Raw genomic sequence first — 22,953 nt, 5'->3', positions numbered from 1 at the left:
TGACGGTATAATGGATTCACGTCACGTGTGTCTCAGAAGCAATAAATCCTGCTTAGGGAAACATCTGAGGAAAAAACACTGCTAGGCTATAAAATTCCACCTCTGAGGATTATAAAAGAACATGCACAGAGCAAACATCCTTTCCAGGCATAATAGGACTGTCAGAAATGATTGACAACAATGACAATCTATCATAGGCTGCCGTATCCCTGCGATAGCATCTTGCACGGGGCTGTCTGGCAGAAATGAAATCGTTTATTCATTCCTATACTGCGCGGAGGATGGAACATGTCTTATAGAATAAATGCACCTTTTCTTTCCGTCTGCTTTCATGCACTCACATTATCTGAGTCCACTTTTTAGTTCATACAACACTATTCCAGTTTCCTCTCGGATTTCTCCCCCCTTCCAGCTCCGCTATGCAGATGATGACTTGCTAAGCGCTGCTTAGGGGAACGTGATGCTTTTCTACCTCCAGGCTGATGTCAGGAAACCGCTGCAAACCTGAAACAAATCTGAGGAATGAGCAAACTGGGTGTAAAGCTCCAGTCCTCCCTGGGAGGGAGGGTGATGCTCCCTTTCCAGAGCTCAGCCAGCCCAGCAGTGGACGTGCAGTCCCTCCAACGGGGTATATTCGTGATGAGGAAATCCTGTCCGGGCTGTGTAATGGATGGAGACCACTGGGGTCAAGAGATCCCTGCAGACTGCAATGACTTTCATTAAATCACTGTCTTCCCTGGGCAGAATTTGACCTGACAGGCTATTGCTGAGAGACTCCACACAGCTTATTACCTATCCCCACGTGCAGTTTAGTACCGGTGACTGGGACAAGGTACTGGCAGCCACCTCTCAGCCAGCCCAGTGCTACTTCAGTTGACGCCAATGACATTTCAGTAGGCAGGAGGAGTGCAAAATACACAAGGCAATGCCCCATTCTGCATGGAGAAAGCCTTATCTCATACAGAAGATGTGATGATTTCTTCCCCCCCCCCATTCAACAGCTGTTTCTCTACTGTGTTTACCAAGTGACCTCCAACGCAGCAAATTTCTCCTACAAAGCCATAGCCACTACTGTCACAGTTGCTTGGACATCACTACCGCAAAAGCAAAGGCATGAAAACTAAATTGACAAAACAGATGGGGGAAGAGGTTCTTCCAAGAAGCCAAGGGAGAAATAAACATGGTCTAATGAAGGGACTGGGCTGGCACTCAGGAGTGGGGAGTCCACATTCTGGCTGTGAAAACATACATCTGTGAAACCCCGAACAAAAACTGTGTACCATTCCCCTCCACAGCAGAAAGGCAGCAGGCGTGAGACATCATCCCACAGGCTGTGTCTTAAAAGCAGATTAATAGTGTCAGAGAAGTGAGAAATACTCATTAACCGTCCCCTCTGCTGGGTCACTTCTGGTGGGTTCACTTCTAGCACTTCAGCTAATTCCTACCCAAAAACTGAAGCCGGATGTTCTCTCCTCAAATCATCTGCCAGCCAAAATCACATCCACACCAAGAGGGAGGAAAGGGAGTATAAGGGCCAAACACTGGATTTCATCTTATTTTTGTTCAGAGCCTTGCACAAACAATCTTTAGAGCTGCAGGGCTCCATCTTCCCATAAAAACACTGGCTGGGAAGAAATGAGATCAGGTAAGGGAAAGGAAATAATTGCATTGGTGATATTTTTTCCTCCTGTGTAATTAGAGCCACGGGGCACTCTGCAGTCACGCTTAGTACGTACTTTATATGCACACGCTGGCGCTGATATTCCTGCTTAGGTCGCTTGCTGCCAGCCTCCTGTTTCCTCCATTCCTCTGAGGATTTATTTTATTGGCTTTTTTGGTACTTGATGTTGTCACCTGATTCGTTCCGTCCTTTTCTCATCACCACCACTTCCCACCTTGTCATCCTTCCAACTCGAAAATCCCAGGTAAAACACCAGCCTGTCTTTTCTGGGAAGAGATCCAGGCGCATGACGAGGGCGCAGGAGCACTTGACATTTCCCTGTTGTTATCAGCATTTCCTGAAGCAGTCACTCTATCACAGACAGCACTTAATATGCAGCAGGACAACTGCTAAATAGCAAAGTAATTCTCAGGTGCTAAAAAAGGAATTCCTGCACAAGGGGATTATCAATAGGTACCTTTTTTCCCCCATATTGATTTGAATCTGCAACATGCAAATGCCTGTAACCATCTTTCTGCTCTAATGCCTGATTTGCCACAGGTATTCCCACCTGCAGCAAATCCAAACGCACAATCAAACCCTTCGTGCTCCCCATGACATTGCAGCAGAGTTCCACCCCTTGATTTGGGGTCAACGGAGGTGACTTGGCTAAAGAGGCACTGAAGTGACACGAACACCATAGTCACAGAAACAAAACCCAGAGCGTGGTTGTAATGGTTTGCTCACTGTGCACTCCACAGTCCCCAAAGCCCAGATTGGCTCCACATGCAAAAATATCCAACTTTCAAATATAGCGGGGACTCCCAGGGCACTTCTCGCATGCACCAAGATCCCTATTAGACAAAGTAATTAGGAGCAAAGGTTTTGAAAGTGAGAGAAGCCGATAAGGTAGCCACCAGACTCCACATGGGAGAATAGGGGAATAGAAGACAGAAATGTGCAGCTTTCTCTGGTTATATTCTCCATTTAGGTACTTGTGAAACGCTGGCAGCAGCCACGGGAACCTGGGCCCTGGGGACCAGCTGTTTAACGAAGTGCAGGGTAATTGCAGTAACACTATCGGCACCAACCCCTGCTGGCACTTGCAATAGCAACCCCGGTTCGGCATGGGAGAGCAATCAGGAAAAACCCTGAATAAGATTATTTTGCTAATCCTTGCAGGAATCATTTACTTCTCTTCTATTCTATTCTCTTGTTAGGCTTCTAACAAGAGGTGATACGCACAAGCTGCAACATGGGAAATACCGATAAGATGTTTAAAAAACATAAAACGTGAGGGCGGTCGAAGTGTGGAGCCTGGGCTGTGCAATCGCCACCCCTGGAGAGGGTCTCAGACCTGCTTTGCTGGATTTTAGGGTTTACTGGAGCAAAAGGGAGAGGAGATCACTCTGTTTTCAAAACAACCTTCCCATTTAAGCTGCCATTTTCCATCCGGGCTTTATAAATGAAGACCAGAAGGGAATATAAAAAACCATACTGAATATTTCAAACGTTTGGGTTATTTTCACTAGAATGAAGGAAGCGTGCTGCAACACAGCAAACCTACAGAGCGAGAGATTTGATGGCGAAGCAGCAAAGGCACAAAGAAACATCTGCACATCATTTCATGACTTTTAACTGGCATTTCAGAGCTTGGCTAAACCAACAGCTCCGGTGTGTGTCTGGCACTTCTAAAACCGGCATTCAGCACAGATGCTCAGTGGCAAAATGATTTTCGTTTGCTAGGGCTGACGCTGGATTCCCATCAATGCGTATATTGTTGCATTTTCTCCTGAAACTCCGGAACGATTTTCAACCCTAAATTACAAGCCACATGGTCTTTGCACTGAGATGTCCTTCCCACAGCTGCAGGTTTCAGAAGCCAAAGTCAGTTTGAAATAAGTGTCAGGGACTAATGTTCCCCACTGCTAAAACCACCTATAAAAACGATGAATTGCCTCCCGATCTGTGCTTTCCTCATGTCCTAACAGAAGGGAGTTTATTGATTTCCTACCTGTGCATCCATTAGGAGGTGCCTCATCAGCATCATGGCATTTTTCAGAGATTCCTTCTCGCTGGGCAAAAAGGCGTCTTCATCCTCATCCAGCGTTTTCGACTTGTTGACGATAAAATGGGAGATCTGGTCGTTCAAGGAGTGCAGCGACTCCACGGCTGCGGAAACAGAGAGGGAAGAGGAAAACGGGAATGAAACTGTGCCAGAGTCCAATAGTGATGGAGAACCACAGCAACAGCGAGAAGACAATGCGGTCTAAATTAACACCAGAGTGTTACATTTTAGTTATTTCCAGATATCAACCAGACTCAATTGAAATCTAAGCACCACAGAATTTGAATCCAAACAAAACAGTCTCACTGCTCCCCCAGCCAGTCCTCATCCAGACAGCTCTCCCTATGTGATAAGGTTTTGCAGCTCTCTGTCTGCTCTGCCGGGGGCTGTCCTGAGGAGCCCCGCACCGCTGAGGCCCCAGAGGAAGGCAGGACAATGGAGGAGTTTGCCTGGGTTGATGAGGACTGGGTTAGGGAGCAGTCAGGCAATCTGGACATCCATAAATCCATGGGTCCGGATGGGATGCGCCCACAGGTGCTGAGGGAGCTGGCTGAGGTCATTGCTGGACCGCTCTCCATCATCTTTGCCAAGTCTTGGGAAATGGGAGAGGTGCCTGAGGACTGGAGGAAAGCAAATGTCACTCCAGTCTTCAAAAAGGGCGAGAAGGAGGACCCGGGTAACTGTAGACCGGTCAGCATCACCTCCATCCCTGGGAAACTGATGGAACGACTTCTCCTTGGTGCCATCTCAAGGCATCTCAGGGAAAAGAGGGTCATAAGGGGCAGTCAACATGGCTTCACCAAGGGGACGTCGCGCTTGACCAACCTCATTGACTTTTATGAGGACATAACAAGATGGATGGATGATGGCAGAGCAGTGGACGTGATCTACCTTGACTTGAGTGAGGCATTTGACACAGTCTGCACAGCATCCTCACAGCTGAACTGAGGGAGTGCGGTCTGGGTGAGCGGGTAGTGAGGTGGACTGGGAACTGGCTGAAGGGAAGAAGCCAGAGAGTCGTGGTCAATGGGGCAGAGTCCAGTTGAGGCCTGGATCCAGTGCAGTGCCTCAGGGGTCAGTACTGGGGCCGGTATTATTCAATATATTCATCAATGATTTGGACGAGGGAATAGAGTGACTGTCAGCAAGTTTGCTGATGACACCAAGCTGGGTTACAAATATTACTTTTCATAAATTTTCCCCACATTAGCATTCATAAAATTCAGTTGAAAGTGAAGATCGTTTCTGTTAAGAAGGAAGCCCTAAGCCTTTCCTCCCAGGACACGGCAAATCTAAACAGCAGCACAGTCTAGCTGTGAAGAAAGCAAATTGCCCAAGGTCAAATAACAGGTCATTACCAGAGTAAAAATAAGTAATATTAGTCTCCCGACTCCCAGCTCAGAGAGCTGATCCCTCCAACGCGCTGGGACCCAGGGCTCCAGCCAACACGAAGGGCAGAAGCCAGAAAAATTGGCTTTTGATTCACTAGGGTAGGAGAGAGAGAGACCAACAACTAAAACATTGCTCATTTTGTTTCTCCACCATTATCAGTATTTGAAGCACTATTAATCTTTTAAATTCTTCTTCATACGGTCAAAAGCCAGGTGTTACGTGCGGGATTCTGCTCCCAGCCACGCACATCAGAAATCACCCCCTCCATTCTCACACAAGTCCCCCAGTCATTTCACACACTTTACGATGCCGCAGTTCACACGGGCTGTAATACACAAACTAATGGTAAAATTTATTTCTGCCCAATTAAAAACCTTGCACTTCTACAGCTTTCAAAACTCCACGATGCAATTTGCTTTTAAACCATTGCAAGTTTGGAGTTTTCATTTTTACCTCAGACTCATTAAATAAATGAGGCTCAAGTAACTCTTGGGTGTATTTCTTTCTGCCGGTGGTTGGCGCAGTGAAGCCCTTTGATAAGCTTGTGGCTCCGAATAACACATCACTGTGCCCCAGCCCTACAGACTGCAAATCCTGAGCTGCTCAGGCTGTTTATGAATAAGACAACGTGTTATTTAGGACTCTCTGACAAAGTGATTTTAAGTACACAAGGCAGCTGCAATATATTCAACCTAGTTCTGTCCAAAGAGGATCTTACCATAAAATCTGAAGTAGCAAAGATCAGCCAGAAACTGTACTTATTAAGCAGCAGATCTTCCCCAGACAAAAGGTCCATAACAAATAAAAGATATGTCTCCAAAATGCAGGAGTGAAAGAACAGAATCCTCCTTACAGAAAGTGTTTATTTTTTTATTAATATCAAACATGAGCCTTGCAAAGCCTTGGGAATAGTCTGGGGGGATTGGGAGGATTCCCACGTTCAGGCTTTTCATGTTCCTCACTGCTTATAGAAAAGTTATTTGAGGCTCACTGTGATGGATGGGTCCATTTCAAACCACAACATAAATCACGTTCAAGATAAGGGCTTTAGAATAACCCATTGAACCAGTTCCAGCTTCCACAAGCACGCAAGGGGCGCGGGGTGTCCGTGGGTCACGTACGCGCATTGCGCTCGCTGGAAAAGCACGGAGGCAGCAGGGATGCTGCTCTATAGAGGAATTTCAGCTTTGCAAATCACTCCACCGAGCAAAACAGAGGCGTGCTCCCTCAATATCAAACCAACAGAGTCCTTGGCACCTTCAAGATGCAGCAAATGAACACAGCGAGTATCAGGGAGGGCACCGCGCTGAGCTGGTCGCACAATGGACCAGCAGCTCCTCTCATGATTGAGTTTTAAGTCACACACGACCATCGCCACACTACGCAACTTCTTCCAACATCACGGTTTCTCTCAGCACGCCACAGCTTATCGTATCGGTTACATGAAATAGCTTATCATATTGGTTACATGAAATCTGGGCACTGTGCTGCTCCTTGCCAAAGGGGATTTGAGGGTTGGACGTATCCCACGCCGCTCGCCCTCTGCACCGAGCGATGACAGACCAACCACCTGCCCAAAAGCTGCATTTTCCTCCCACACCTTTCCCCCTCAATTTACAAATATATTTCTTCCTTGCTTTGCCACTCCGAGGTTAAACCGGACTAGACAAAGAGCTGCTACCGCCAATTCTGGAAGGTCTGGTTTTGTTTAGTTCTGTACGTCAATACATTTACAGCTGAGCGGAATAAGAAGATGAAGGAGCCTCCAGAAACGCCGCCCCCAGCCAAAACATTCCAGTGCTCCTCTCTCGAGCAAAACTTGCTGATAAGCACATAAGCAAAAGTCACCTGCACCATAAATAAATCAACCCTCCCTCATCTTTTGGCCAGGAAGACCCCGCCATGGGGACTGAGCCCCATCCCAGCAGCAGACCCAGCAGCAAACCCCAATTTGCCCGCAGAAGCACCAACCACGGGCACAGGGAGGCAGAGGCGGATTTGCGGGTGTTCACTTGTTGCAAACAAATGCACAAATCTGTAACATGGGCCTGTAAATTGGTCAGCGAGGCCCATTGATTTTTGATCTCCTCCTACCCTATTTTAACAACACATGTGGTCTGCGTGAATGCCAGAGACAATGGTTTTAGTCTTCAGCCCACTGGAAAGTCTCTGCATCCATTTCCCATACTCGGCCAGCTAAAAGTTGAAGCACTTTCTCTTTTCCGAGGCCCATTACCATGGTTTTGTTCACACTATTATAAATCAGGTTCTGTCAGCATTTCTATTCCAGATCTCTGCAAGTCAGGCAGCAGGATTTATTCCAGCAAAGAGTAAGGCACTGATGTGATTTCTTTTTCCCTCTAATGAAAGTGGAAGTGAGGGACTAAAAGGCACACAGAGCTTCTGCTTCCTTTGAGAAGTTAGGCTTATGTCTTGAAAGGAAAAAAGTCAGGGCTTAGCATTCCTCCATTCACAGACACACAAGGGTTTCTCCAGCACCAGATCACTTTCCAAAAACAGTTTTGCCAAAAATGTGATGGCTTGCAAGCAAAATCTGACATCTATCTTGACTACATAATAGTTTTACTGATGGGTAGGACTTGTGTACGTCATGCACTACTGAATATCACAAGCCAGGCAAGCATCATGCTCATAAATCCAACATCTCCTTCTGGTGGGCACGTGGAGCTGGAGGTTCCCGGGTCTGGGGAGCAGCACAGCACACAGGTGCAGTGGAAACAACAGTCAGTTTGCCTATGGATACACATAGCTCAGTTTCTCCCGGTCACCGTGAAGCAATCACTTTATAATCATGTATCCTCACACCAACCGCCACTCGGAAGCCCCAGGAAGCTGCAGGTTTTTCCTCCGGAGTCGCAGCGGGTGTGGGGCTGCAGGTTTCATCTTCTCATCACTCCCAAGCTGAACCGGTGTCTCCATCACACACATGGCCCCGAGAGCCCTCGTCCCAGCGCCAATGCAGGAGTATCGATCCATCCCATTCCGACCCAGAATGAACTGAGGACAGATTGGGTTTTTCATTACACTTCAAAATTTTGGCTTGAGCCATAAACCCACATCTGCTTTTAGTAATATTAACGTACACCAGAGTTCTCCTTGAGCTGACGGCTTCAATTCCACATTTACACCGACTGTGACCAGGAACCGGTTTGCAGCGCAGTTCTCCCAGGTATTACAATTTTAATGTAATTAAAGCCAAACAAAATTATACTTTCCTAAGTTATTCTAACACCCTTATCTGAAGCAATAGCTCTATATTCTCCAATATTTCTTCTCCTACTACCCTTTGGGAATCTTCATGTTGTTTGAGCAATATGTGGCACATTAAGCTCTGGGGGGCAAATGCTTCTCTCATTTGTAATTCTGTAGGTTTATAGAGATACCAGAGAAATCAGACAGCATGTTTTCCAGTAAGAATGTGGAAAAAGCAGATCATATTTGACTTGTGCTGATTTCTATAAGTATCTGCCTTAGCTTTATGTTTAAACGCTGCTTAGCAAACCAGATCTTTTTCCATGCAAACAATAGACACTGTATTTGAAAACAAAATCACCTGAGTCTTCCTTGTGAGAGTAAAACACGCATTTCTGAATCTCTGCCAGCACACAAAGTAAAAACAAAGGAAACCTAAAAATCCAAACACTGGTTTTCTATGTGTCCCAGTGTCAGTCTGCAACACAACTACCACACAGCCCTTCTCATAGGCAGAAGATGTTGGATATTCCTCATTTAAACCAAGAGGAACTTTCTGCTCCGTGCCCATGAAAAACCTGAGCAAGCAGGGTAATGAGGCAAAGCCTCCATCCCTCTCAACGTTGAGCATTAACATCTCTGCTGAGCAGCACAGCGCTGAACCTGGCAACTTCTCTGCAAACACATAAGATAGATGTGTTATTTAAAAAAGATTATGGATCTCAGATATAAGCACACGTGTATCTAGTTCTTCTAGATCTCAAAATAAAAAGACACTGGTTTTTCCTTCCCATATGAGTCCTCTTGGCTTCAGGTTGATAATGCATTGGTAGCACCGTGAGCAAGACAACCAGCTAAGTAAAACTTACAGCTATCAAAGCCCCGTTGGCTTCCCGGCTTCTCCTGTTCCAATTGCACCATTTCCTCCCTGCAATGGACAATTTCAAGAGGCAAAGAAACCGTAACAATCTGCCATTAGTGCTTTAACATCACCTGTGAGAAGAGAGAAAATGATAGATTTTGGAAGCGGTGTTTTCCAGCGCTGCTATCAGAGATGATGAGCGCTGGGGGGGGTTCTGTTTTTCAGCTGAGGACCAATTGCCACCTCCAGAAGCAAGAACGGGTCAAAGTTGGTTTTGTGCAGGGTGCATCAGGGTGGGAATTACTGGAGCCTGAAGGACGTGCAAAAGGTAAAGGGAATTGATTTCTGTGAGAGATGAGGGGAAAAAGCATCCTTGTGCAGCAGACTACTCCAAGGAAGAGGCTGAAGCAATCAAGTTGTTCCAGGAGACCCTATTTTATTCACTCCAGCTACTGCCCAGATGAGTACAGAATATAATAAACCGTAGATAATATATCCTGAGATCTACTGACAAAAGCCAGCAGAGTCTAAAATTAATTCTCACTAGAAGCAGTGACTAAATGAAAGAGGATGGACAGCACCATAATCTTACCAGGGGATGCGGTACAAGGATTCCTGGGCTCGTCAGCTGATTCTGCTGCAAAAAATGAGAAAAGACATAGAAACTGAAGCTCTGTGTAAGCACTGGGCGCCGTGACTGGAGGTCGGCTCCGCGGGCAGGGCAGTCGGAAGGCTCGGTGTGCGCACAGATGCTTGGAGAAGCCTCCCCAGCTCTGGGCTGCCAGGGAAACCTCGCCCGCTAATTAATGGCTGTTTCTGACTATCCAGGAAAAGGCAACGATGTGTGTGTGGGCAAACTGTGCAATTCATTATCACTTAATATTACCAAACAGCTTTTGAATAACATGTATGGGTGTTGCTTTTGCACTGAGGGAAGAAAAATAAAGCGAAGAAAAATATTCAAAGCACTTCGGGCCTTTTTTTCCTTTAGGAGCTCTCCTGATTTGATCTGCTTTACCACACCAGAGTCAGCGCAGGTTTCTGTAACACTCGGGATGCCCGAAGCACCCAGCTCCTTTCAGTAGAGGATTTCAGCATCTCCCACATCCTAAGCCCCAGTCGATATCTCCTTTTGCAGAGCAGTCACAACATATTTGCTTAGCTAAATTTCTTTTTTTGAGGTCCAAAAAAACCATGCAACACACGCAACAGCTCATTTCTGCCTGATAAATGAAGCCTTTCCCACTGTTGCATTTTCTAATTGCATTTGGACACATCAAAAAGGAAAAGGAAAGAGACTGAAGAAGGAAAGGAAAGAGATTGAAGTGCTGGAGCGGGTCCAGAGAAGAGCAACAAGACTGGGGAAGGGACTTGAACACAAGCCCTATGGGGAGAGGTTGAGGGAGCTGGGCTTGTTCAGTCTGGAGAAGAGGAGGCTTAGAGGTGAGCTCAGCACTCTCTAGAACGACCTGAAGGGCAGTTCTAGCCAGGGAGGATTGGGCTCTTCTCCCAGGCACTCAGCAATAGGACAAGGGGCCATGGGCTTCAACTCTGCCAGGGGAAATTGAGGCTGGAGATTCGAAAGCAATTCTGTGCAGAGAGAGTGGTCAGCACTGGAATGGCTGCCCAGGAAGGTGCTGAACTCACCGGCCCTGGAGGTGTTTAAACTGAGATTGGCCATGGCACTTAGTGCCGTGATCTGGTCAATGGACTGGAGCTGGACCAAGGGTTGGACTGGATGATCTCTGAGGGCTTTTCCAACCCAGTCCATTCTGTGATTCTGTAATCAGTTAATTTATTCACTTAGCAGTAGAAGAAATCTCCCTTTGTAAAAGCCAAGCTCACGAAAATCATTCCCGTCTCTTGTGCCAGTGTTGCGTTGGTTTGACATCTCTTGCTTCCCAACACGATGAGAAGCTGATCTGCAAAGCTGCAGAGCCCATGACGATGGGGATCACAAGGTGGTAGCTCCATCTGGGCAAAATCTTTACCCAAGTCTTCGCAGGTGGAAAATACACCTCGCAGTATCTGCCCCTTCCATTCGCTTGTGCCCATTGGTGTTTACACGACACGACCTTACACTCATAGCTGTTTGCAGGAAAATTGGGAAGATCTAGATCTGAAGCGCTCCGTGAATCTTTTCTCCACTTACCAAGACCTACAACTTTTTCTCTCCTTCGTGGTCTTTAACTTGTTCCAAAGGAGGAATTCACCGAGCCCCCTCCAAGGAATCATTTATTACACCATTAACTGAAGAAAAAATATCTGTTGTCTACATTAGGGGCTCAATCACCTTTCAGAGAAACACAGTGAAGAACTCATTACAGTAATTACTAACGAGCTGGCCTCTTTGGGCTGTAAATGTTCTGTGTGTAACTGGCAAAGAGCTGCATTCAGAGCTTCCCAGATGCAGAAGAAAGCCAGCAGACCAATAAATAGCCCTGTAGTTCTGCAGGAAAACACGCTCAGAAATGAAGCTGGTCATTTTTGCAGCTTATTAGCTTCTCCTTCCTAATCTGACCTTTTTGAAAATGAAAAATGGCATCACGAAGTGGAGCTCTGTGGAGTCCTGGCAGCTCTTTAATAAAGCTTTGCATTGACACCTTCTTTTTTAATGCGGTAGGATCTCCTTTCAAAGATGGATTTTTTTAACCCTTCCAACTAAAATGTCAATTTTACATTGTCCTTAAATACACGGATATGTTTCGAATCCAGCAACGTGGAAACATACTTTATAATTCCTCATGACATTGCTCCTCCACCCAAAAGAATGTATTTTAGCAGATGGTGGAAAAAGGATGGGAGTTTGTCTATAATATTACCACTCACTCTAAAAACCAACAAACAAACAGAAAATAAATGCCTGTGCTATGTTTGTGCTTACAATGGGGAGACCGAGTCAGTGCAGAAAACGCAGCCGGCATTGGGGTCCTGCCGCTTTCCACGGGGCTTTGGGCCAAAAGAGCCTCCAGCAAACTGGACTCTCAGCTTCGACAGCTTGCTGGTTGTTGTTTACAGAGATAGTTGAGATGTTTAATCCCTCGCAGAGCTACAAACTGCCCGGAACAATGTCGAGCTTTGAGAAATACGAAAGGCATGACGCCAAAGCAGTAAATCTCACCGCTGCAAGAGAAAATTTTCATTTGCCAAGAACAAAATAAAAACCCTTTCCTAAGATGGCCAAGGCATGGTGGCAGCCAGCTTTACAGCTGCTGCTTTCTTGTTTCGCTTGGGTAATCATTTATTTGTCACCTCTTCAGCTAACTGCGCAACTATTGTATTTCATAGACAATAGCTACTTTATCTAGACAAAAAGGAAGGGAACAAGAGAAATCCCGTACGCCAACACAAAGACATCACGGGCCAGATATCCAGCTGCGCTGAGCTGAGTTGAGAGCAGCGATGTCCATCTGTGCTCGCACATGGCCTTTGGATGGGGTACAGGAGGACTGGTTCCTACCGTGCCCAAAATTGGCTCCGGGATCTTGGATGGGTCACCCAAACCCTTAGCGCTTCAGCTTCCCAGCTGTAAATCCAAGTTCTGCAGCCCACAGAAACATCACCAAAGCGCAAAGGCAAGAAGTCACCACCGCCGAGGGACTCGTTTGGCTTTTCTCTGCTTTTTAGCCACAAATTGGGAATTGTTCTGGTTTAACAAGCAGCAAACGGGATGCTCCATCTCCTCAGAGATAGAAGAAAACGTTTCCTAAAGGGAATTTAAATCACAGGCTTTTTTAGGCTTTGAATGAACTGGGATTGTTAGAAGACAACTGAGCTTGACTGGTTTCCCACCAAACACCTGGAGGAGCATGAAGCCGAGTTATGTGTTGTTGTGAGTGTTGAGAGACTCATTAATGTTTTCTTGCCAAGCTGCTGGCCATGCAATAATCAGAGAGGGTCACCAGAAACCCTGGAACCAACTTCAAAAATAAGATGTAAAAATTCAACCGACTGGGTTTGTTCACGTCAGTTCTGGAGAGTTTGCGCTTCTCCTAATGAGGGTTAGAAACTTAAATTTAAAAAAATAGAAATAAAAAAATAACAAGCAAAAAACCCACCACTACCACACATAAAACCAAAACCCACACCCAACAGATCTGCCACATAAGGAAAATGTCAGTGACTATGAGACTTGCAATAAAGCCATGAAAACTGGCGTGTCTTTATCTGCTGTTCGTAGCTGCACCAAGGGATGGAAGATACTGTTAAAGCAAGAATCTAAATTTCCTTGCGAGCCGCCGTCTTGAGCGGCTCTGCTGCTTTAAACTGTAAGACATGACATTGATATTTTGGCTTATTTGCAGTTCAGGTAATTTTGACATTGTGTCAATTACTGCCCAATTCTGACTCGTGCCTGTTAAGCCATTACATCCTGTACCACCAGCACTGTTTATGTAGAATAAAAATAAGTGTCTAGAAATGTATTCAGGCAATCCAAGTTAAAAGGAAACTATATTCGGCATTTAATAACCCTGACATGATAATATCTTTGGAGCCAAAGCTCCACATTCAAGACACTTCTTCAGCGTGTAATTTCTTTTTATGGGCACAGAATTGAATAAACTCCTCCTAAAATAAAGTAGATTTTTCAGACCAGTATTTAAACTTGTTATTTCTGTGTAACTATGTCTATAAAAAGCAGCAAGAGAACATTCTTTGTAAAGAATATGATCCTGTGATCGACTATGTCTGTATCCACAACTTCAAGCTTAACTTTCGCTGTAGGTAAGAGCAATAACTCAAACAGCAGAATATTACAGAAATACAAAGGGTTTTGATTAAAATGTACAAAACTCTTGAAGTGACTCAGAGTCTCGTTTCATTTCCAAACACACCCACAGTTCTTTGGCTCCTGAGTCGTGGAGCAACGGTGACATTTTGGCATCCAACTGGCTTTTGGGGATGGAGCTGAAACACTTGTGAAGGTGCAGGGCAAGCAGGGCAGCGACTCTGGGTGCCCAGCCCTGGAAAGGTGGGAGATGCCCCAAAATGAGGCACCTGGGAGCACATTTACTGGCTGGCCAGACAGCCCATCCTGCAAAACCCCTGGGGCCGACGGACACATCCTACACTCTGGCTTTTTGGGTGCTGAGCGGTTCGAGCCCCAATTGCCTTTCCCTGTCCGAGAATCTCTTTTGGCTGGCACTAAAAACGACTTAGGGGTTTCTGAGAGCCTTTCCTCTTCCCCAGGCTTGCAAACATGCTCAAACAACAAATTGACATTAACAGTTAATTGGCCCTGCTAATAACCCAGCCCATCGCTCTGTTTTCTCCCCTGTTCACTGCCTAAGGGAACAACCATTCTCTTTGGCACAAGCGTTTTGATGGATGAAGGGAAAGCATTTCATTTTGACACTTGATTGACAGAAAACGTCCCTGTTAATTATGACCAAAAAGACAGAAGGGGAGGGAAATGATAATACACTTCCAAAAACTAATTTTGGTGTCAAATTTAGGGGATTCTTAGAAGACATGGAGAATGAGCTAAGACAGCTCAGTGCAAGAGGTCTATTTACTCTATTTCTTACAAAGTCCAAGTGAGATCAGCATCAAATCTGCTAGAGTTCAATAGTAATTCAAAATATTATATGCTCGGACTTGCGCAAACAAGAAACAACCTCCACAGCTGCATAGAAGCCACCTCTTCTCTCACCAGAGTAACTTTAATACCTTTGGTGGTGGGTTTTATCCTGATCTATGCAGCGTAATGCAGAACGGTGTCTCTCCCCTGCACTTCTTCTCCCTCACCTGAATGACTCTCTCTGCTCTTCTTTCCAGGTTTGCCATGGCAACAAGAAAACTGCATATTACCGGTGTAAAACGGATGGGCTACGCTTCTGAATTGTCCTTCTGTCCCTAGCCGGGTTAGGACACCTCCCAGCTACGAGACACGCGAGACCGGCAATGCGCTCGCTGCCCTGAAAACCTGCAGCACAGTAAATCCCAGGCAATAAATACATAACCAGCTGCAAACACGTGCAAAGGGCAGGTAGGAGATTTATGGCTGCAGAAAGCAAGGGATAAGGTGCATAGAATAGGGGACATAGGCTTCCCGTTTCATTTTGTCACTGCGGAGCTGAGCAAGCTGCAGGGAGCAGCCCCTGCTCTGGATGAGGCAGAGAGGCTGCAACACGAACATTTCCATGGGGGACACACTCGCCAAACTGCAAAAGGACATTAGAGAGGCAAGCCAGGGTTTCTTAGCAACAGCATCACATGTGGCTCCGTTAACTCCAAATTCCTCCATGAGTGAATCCTGAGCTAGGAAAATGTTCAGGCGCTTGTTGATCACATATGTGCTTGGTGCAGTCCCATTAAAGGGGGAAAGAAAAGGTAGCCATTGAAAAGCAAAGACTAGAAGTTACTTGCATTTTGGGAGGATTCTTTGGACATCTGAGAGGTGCTGGACGTGCAGCTGGTTCATAATTAGGTTATGGTGAGCTGCCACGGTGGGGATCTACAAAAACCTCAGCTGTGGAAATCACCCTTTGTAATTCTGCAAGCGAATCGCTTTGGCCAAGAAGCCAAGTGAAGAGCAGCTCGTAAAACACAACGAAGTAACACACAGAATCAGAGGGCAAGAAGTGATTCACGTATTACAGCAATCTGATCTTCCCCTTGCAAAGTGCTTTGTATTTGTGGGGCTCCGCTGACTCGTTTCAGCGGCGTTACTGATTTACGGGATGGAGAGCAGACCCGAGCCCAGCTGAGGTGGCCGGGAGGCTCCTCGTCTTCCCTTTTAACCACCACTTACAATATTTCTGTTCTGATTGCAGCTGACAGCAACTGTGACTTTATTTCACCCCTAAGCAGCTCTTTATTTTCTCAGAGCCCATCTCTTGGAAAAATGCAATGGTTTGAACAGCTCCGCTCGGGGTCTGGAAAGCTGCATCTCCAAGGCAGCTGAGCACAGACTGAAAGCACCACAGCGAGAAGCAGAGTCTGTATTTGAAACACATTTCCAAGATGATTTTAAGACACTCTCCGAGAGGTGGGAGACGGATGCTGTTCCCATCGCAGCGTTTGAATGTGTGGAGTTGGCAATACGGTGTTTACCCATATAGCACAAACACACACAGTTCATCCGTATGCGGTATTTTAAACATTGCATTTTCACGGTCTGGTCAGACTACAGGTATTCTTCATATTTCTCATTAAAAGGGCCCTTTTGCTGATGATCAGTGAGTTCTCATCAAAGGTTGCGAAGTTAACATGAGGAAAAGGCAAGGTGAGTACATTTACAGGCTGGATCAGTGCGCTGGGGCGTAGCCTTGCTTGGAAAGGTCAGCTCATTTTAGATTGTCTATTTGCATCAATTTTCAGTTGTCAGCCCTTGTTCTGCCTCTGGTACAAATGGGAAACCTGTATCGGATATAGATCGTGGACTGAGTTACACGCAGATACCGCTTTTATGCCGAGACAAACAAAAACACCTTATAAATGTATGCCTACTGTGGTTTTGATTCATTTTACTGTATTAATACCTTTAGAAGTAAATAGCTTAAAATAACACTTCAAAATACTTCCATTGGTATGCTGACAAGAATAAAGGATGGACTGAAATCTCTGGAATAATACACAGAAGTAGCCGTGGTCAAGGAGTAATTTCCCTGCACAATCTCCAGCACCATCTGTCCAAAGCACATTGAGGTGCCAATTGGGGCACACGGGTCCTCTGGCTTCACCTCATCGGCTCTTCAGCCATGGATCAAACCCTTCCAGCCCCTTTGTGATTTGGATGAGGAGTCAAAATGATAAACTCTTTAACAATGCCAACAGATAACACGCGCCGAGCCAAAGGAGGGTACGCGTTTCTTTAATGAAAACAACACGAGGTTTATTGTGCTTTTGCTATTAAACTCAGACCAGATCAGGCTAATGAAAAGCAAACCCAACCTCCCTCCCCTCAGAATTGCTTCTCGGTACTAAAAAAGTTTGCAGCAAGGAGAGTATCAGACACCTCATCCCAATTCGTGCTCCTCATGACGCTCCCATGCCACCAAAAAATAACATCTAGGTCTAAGAACTGAATTTTCTGGGTTTTTTTCCCACAGTCTCCTCTTGTTCCTCCTTCTAACGCCTTTTGTTCATACATTAAATGAAATAAAGGAGCAGCTACAGGCGTAGCAGGGTTTTTCTGCCACATCGTGAACCTTCGAATAGCTCCTGCCCCTAGAAGGGTCTTCATTAGTGTGGATTTCCACACCGAGATAAAAGAATTACGTGAGGCTAAAGTTTTCCCTGGAAAATGAGAGGATCTCAAGCTGTTAATATGTCACTATGTTTCTGTTCATTAGCATCTCTGGAAGCTGACAAATATGTTTTTAATGACTTTTCTTTTCCCCTTAATGTTCTTCAGCGCTAATAAGGTGTAAAAGTCTTGTCCTGAAAATCTACACTGCACCGCAGCTCACACTGTGCTGCACTTTTAATGGGAAAATTCTCACAAATGCAAATTTTAAAAAGCATTACAGAATCCCAGAGTGTCAGGGGTTGGAAGGGCCCTGGAAAGCTCATCCAGTGCAATCCCCCCATGGAGCAGGAACACGCAGCTGAGGTTCCACAGGAAGGTGTCCAGGCGGGTTTGAATGTCTGCAGAGAAGGAGACTCCACAACCTCCCTGGGCAGCCTGGGCCAGGCTCTGACACCCTCACCGGGAAGAAATTTCTTCTCAGACTTAAGTGGAACCTCCTGTGTTCCAGTTTGTACCCATTACCCCTTGTCCTGTCACTGGTTGTCACCGAGAAGAGCCTGGCTCCATCCTCCTGACACTGCCCCTTTAGATATCTGTAAACATGAATGAGTCCCCCCTCAGTCTCCTCTTCTCCAGCTCCAGAGCCCCAGCTCCCTCAGCCTTTCCTCACACGGGAGATGCTCCACTCCCTTCAGCATCTTGGTGGCTGCGCTGGACTCTCTCCAGCAGTTCCCTGTCCTTCTGGAGCTGAGGGGCCACAACTGGACACAACATTCCAGGTGTGGTCTCCCCAGGGCAGAGCAGAGGGGCAGGAGAACCTCTCTGACCTACTGACCACCCCCTTCTAACCCACCCCAGACACTGTTATTCTCTCTATGATTTCCTTACCTTCCTGTGCAATCTACTACTTCGTTTTCTGCAGAGTTATCTGGGATGCAGAGTTAACTTGTTAACACATTAAAACTTTCCACAACCTATTTAGTCAAGACTTCATTTCCGATCTGGTTTAAATAAAAATGTATAGGAGATTTTTAGTATTAGTATAAGAATTGTGCTTGAACCCAGGGAGAATTTTTCACTGTCAAACTCAGCTGGTAAAAGCTTACATATATACATATAGATATACACACATATATACGCATATGTGTGCATCTGTATATACATATAAATACAATTGTACTGGCTGCAGCGCTATTTCCCATGTGTAGCAGCATTCAGACTGTAGCAATTTTATTTCATTTACTTCTGCATTTGGTTGCAAAAAGAACGATTAAATAAAGAGTGTTTTGAAGGTATCCACCAAAGACCATGGTTGCCTCTGTTGTTCTCTAGCAAATCAATGATCTTTGGATTGAAATAAATCTTTTTGCATGGCTTGGACAGTTTTATAATTTAGAGCCAGATTCCAGCAGAAAATACTTGCGTCAATGCAACCCGGTTTCCAGAAGATAGATGTTAGCACAATGTCAGATCTAATCAGGAATGACACGCTGCTGGTATTTGATTCCGCTTATCAAATTTATCTATCTCCAATTGTTACTTTTTGCAAAACACTAAGATGGGAACATTTGTCAGCAACATCAGGAGAGGGAAAAGTATGATTAGCACACAACTCTCCCCACCTCCAGACCATTTAAGCAAGTGCTTATTTTAATTCTTCATAAGTACCGCATTTTAAAGCACACTGGAGTGTTTTGCTGAAGTGGGTTCTGGATGGTGATAAATGAGTCATTATGAGGACAAATTACCCAAACTGGGTCATAATCGGCGGCGCTGTGCAAACTCCAGGAGTGAAGTGTGGCAGCAGCCACTGACTCAGCCAGCAATAACAGGAAAGAGACTGATTAGCACAAACGAACACAAGGGCAAATGTGAAGTTATCCAGAACGTAATTTGAGGAGTTCACAGCTCTCGCTGACCTCATACGAGGTCTTAAAATGGTGAGGGGGAAAAGTGGGAAAAGCAAAGAATAGCGACCATCATTTTGTAAAGTCTGTGTGTGCATCGCACAGTGGAATCTGGACACAGCTGGGGGATGTACCATAAACCATGATGTGATTCTTTTTGATTTGGGGGAGAAAGGTGCAGGCAGGTTGGAACTGGGGTGTTTCTAAGAGTAATGCTGGTTAGAATGAAAACAAACCCTGGTGCGGAGTGCCTGAGCTCCTGGGGGCACGGCCTGTCCTGTACATCAGTAAGGCACCCAACGCGTTGGAAACAAAAGGGTAGAACACAAAACGTAAATGCAGATGTTCCTTATGCCAGCTATTTGCAGAGTCTGAATTATCATAAGAAAAAGAGTGAAATCATACATAAAAGAAAAAACTAAAGCTTTTACGCAACATGCAGTATGGACCATACCGCTTCTTGCTTCCATGCACACGGGTTTGCCCATCCACAGGTGTGGAATACTGCACAAGACAAAGCACTTCTCTGCACTGAAATCTCCCTGCCCGTTGGCAAACCCTATTTCTGGCCATTCCTCAGCAAAAACAACCACAAAAGCACATGAGCATCCACTCCCTGCTCACTCGGTTCCCCAGCCAAGGTAATCCTTCCTCACTTGAACGGGAAACGAACAGGAAAAGCATCATCCTGTCCACACGTCCGAGTTCAGACCCATGGGTTTGACATCCACCTGATGGGTCCATGGGTTTGACATCCACCTGATGGGCAAGAGGCTTTTTTGGGCTTTACAAGAAGCACAGAAGTGCCACCGACGGCAAGCCAGGCTTGGAAGAGCTTTAGAGCAGCCCTGAGCAGATGCGGGAGGAGGATTTTGTCACAATAACCCCAAGAACCAAACCAGAGAAGCAGCTTGAGAGACAAACCCTTTCATCTCTGTGCTGCCCTCGTCACATGCGGAGATGACACAGGGTTTCAAACGGAGGAATTAATTATTCGGTTAACCCAGCCCCGTGTAACGCGGCCGTTGCTTTCTGTCGATAAGGAGCGAACAATGAGATTTCTCCTTTCCTTTGGTGACTCCCACACGTTGCTTTCCCTGCAACACAAGTGTCTGACATTCTTTTATTTGATGAGGTAAAATAAGCATGAGATGAAAAAGAAGAGGAGCGCAGTTTTGGCTGGAAATCTGAGAATGTGGCTTCCTTCTGCTTCCAACCACATCTTCTGAAGTTGCCTCAAATGGGGGGGGGGAAATACAGCAGTAGTGATGAATTAATAAAAAGCACTACAACGGGCTTAGGCAAAATCAGGTTCCTTTTATACTCAGTATAACCGATTTCTGGTATTTCAGTAAATTGGTTTCATTGTAGATACATCCGTTCTCATATGGCTTAATTAATTATGCCACTCCCGAGTGGTATTAAGATAGGAAAACACAATGGGTGAAATTGTCCTCCTGGTTAAACTGGTGGAAACCCAGAGACTGAGTATGACTTGAGCAATGTTGTGACTTTCCAGAATGTACAGAAGGTCTACAGGATGTGGAATATTATATTGTAACTTAAGGGAAATAAAACTCCTATACCTCTGAAGGTCAAGCAAGCTCAAGTAGCATCAAATTGCCTTATCATTAATGCATTTTTATGCATAAGAAATTAAGGAGAATTTGAGGCATTTTCAGTTTCAATAAGGGCCTGACAACCTGAGGAAAAAAGGAAAAAAAGGAGCAAAATTCAGCTCTGAATTACCATTTGGACAGACCAAGGGATGACCTCTTCATCTGCCAAGTCCCAAACGCAGGATGCTCTATGCGACAACGAGCGATGCAGACACATATGAATTATTTATTCAAGAACGAGGGAAGATGCCTTTTTGTGAGTTTATGCTTTGATCATTAAGTTTCACAACAATAAATGAATGAGGGCAGGTGGAACTGAGCACCAGCTCGGGGTGGAAACTGAAGCAGGACACGATTTTGCACCCTAAGAGAAGTGGAAAGGACCCATTCACACTGGAGATCCCAAGCAGCAGCACAGAGGAGTGTGATGATGTTTTCCAAACACGAGGGGAAGGTTTCTACTGGAAATTGGGCAGAAGAAGAGGGTGCTGAGGAGGGGTTTAGCAGGTGGTCCCTGGCTCCAGCAGAATTTGGGACTCAAAACAGCACGTGAGTTGAGACCTGCCCGCACACCCAATTCACTAGCAAAAGGACATCACAACGTGTATAACATTTAGAGGCCATTAATATATCCAGAGCAAATGTTAAAATTGTTAAAACCATCCACACCGCTTTTTCCCTTAAATCACAAACACAAGATTCGGTGTGCAGGGCTCAGTTCACTAATTTTCATCATTCTGGAACCCATCGGACTAAATCACTCCCATGTTTAAGTACATAAGCTGTCCCCAGCACAAAGGAAAGCAGCTCAAAGGTGTGTGTTTCTCCTTTAAATCATTTGTGCAGCACTTGGTGCTTGTGGAGATATTTATGTCTGAGCCTGCAGTGGATTGAAGCTGCTCCCGAGGTCAGAGCCTGTCGGCTTCTCTTTCTGCAGAGGATGCTCTGGCCTTTGGAGCGATGGATCAGGAGCCGTCTCCTCCATCTCCCTGCCACTTGCAAATAATTCTTTGACTGTAAGGTAAGAAGCGCTGGCAGTCGCAGGCAACGTCACTTCTTTCTTTCTACATCACCGGGGTTTTGGGTATTTTTTTCCCTTCTCATTGATTTCTCTCCTTGTATGCACTTGACCCCTCAGAAATAAAAGAAAATGGTCAAATTCTGGAGGATACTTCAGACACAGAGAAAACGCTGGATCGCAGAGGGGATGGTGAAACAGCAGGAATTCACACCGAAATGAGCACCTTCTCAAAAAAGCAGCCGGCTTCAGAACAATGTATGGATGGAGTCAAAGAAAAGAAGCAACAGCAGGTTCCCCCTGAGCCGAATTGGCCAGCAGCTCCTATGGGGAGTCCTCCCCACATTCAGCCAAGGACCACCCCACAAATGGAGCACAAAACTCAGCTCTGAATAGCCCCAAAAATACAGAGAAATTAATGGGCGCTGCTCCAGACAGGCCCCTCCTATTTATTTTGTCCTAATGGTGGTTTGAGCAGCACATGTAACACAAAAATAAAGAGCAATCAGAGGGGAAAAAAAGAAAGGGGAAGAAGCCAGAGAGTCGTGGTCAATGGGGCAGAGTCCAGTTGAGGCCTGGATCCAGTGCAGTGCCTCAGGGGTCAGTGCTGGGGCCGGTATTATTCAATATATTCATCAATGATTTGGATGAGGGAATAGAGTGACTGTCAGACATTCAAACCCGCCTGGACCCCTTCCTGTGGAACCTCAGCTGGGTGTTCCTGCTCCATGGGGGGATTGCACTGGATGAGCTTTCCAGGGCCCTTCCAACCCCTGACATTCTGTGAAATTTAGGGAAACCTTGCGCTGCTATTTTGCAACATTCTTGTGTTATTTTTGGTGTAATTTGTGAATCTGGCCTTGCACGTGGGTATAATGTATGTTTCTATACAGAAAGGTGTTTTTCTTGACCGTGTTGCTTGACTATAGGGACTTTTTAGTGCCCAGGCACATTGCTGAGCCAATATTTTCCTTGCAAAATCAAGCGAGTTGGCTCTGAGCTTTGCCCCAAGCCACGCTT

At 45.7% G+C, this 22,953-nt stretch overlaps 1 protein-coding gene across 1 annotated transcript in view; it reads right to left on the bottom strand.

Annotated features, from left to right (window-relative positions):
- The window catches only part of KAZN (kazrin, periplakin interacting protein), a 188,767-nt gene that overhangs the window by 135,414 nt on the left and 30,400 nt on the right, over nucleotides 1-22,953 (bottom strand). Inside the window, exon 2 of the mRNA XM_071798454.1 lies at nucleotides 3,675-3,832. Coding sequence (XP_071654555.1) covers nucleotides 3,675-3,832 — 158 coding nt within the window. The remainder of the gene's footprint in view (nucleotides 1-3,674; nucleotides 3,833-22,953) is intronic.

The sequence above is a fragment of the Patagioenas fasciata genome, chromosome 23 (genome assembly GCF_037038585.1).
Source record: "Patagioenas fasciata isolate bPatFas1 chromosome 23, bPatFas1.hap1, whole genome shotgun sequence".
Classification (NCBI taxonomy): Eukaryota; Metazoa; Chordata; class Aves; order Columbiformes; family Columbidae; genus Patagioenas; species Patagioenas fasciata.
Note: the sequence above shows the minus strand (reverse complement) of the source record. Positions and strands in the feature narration are given on the sequence as shown.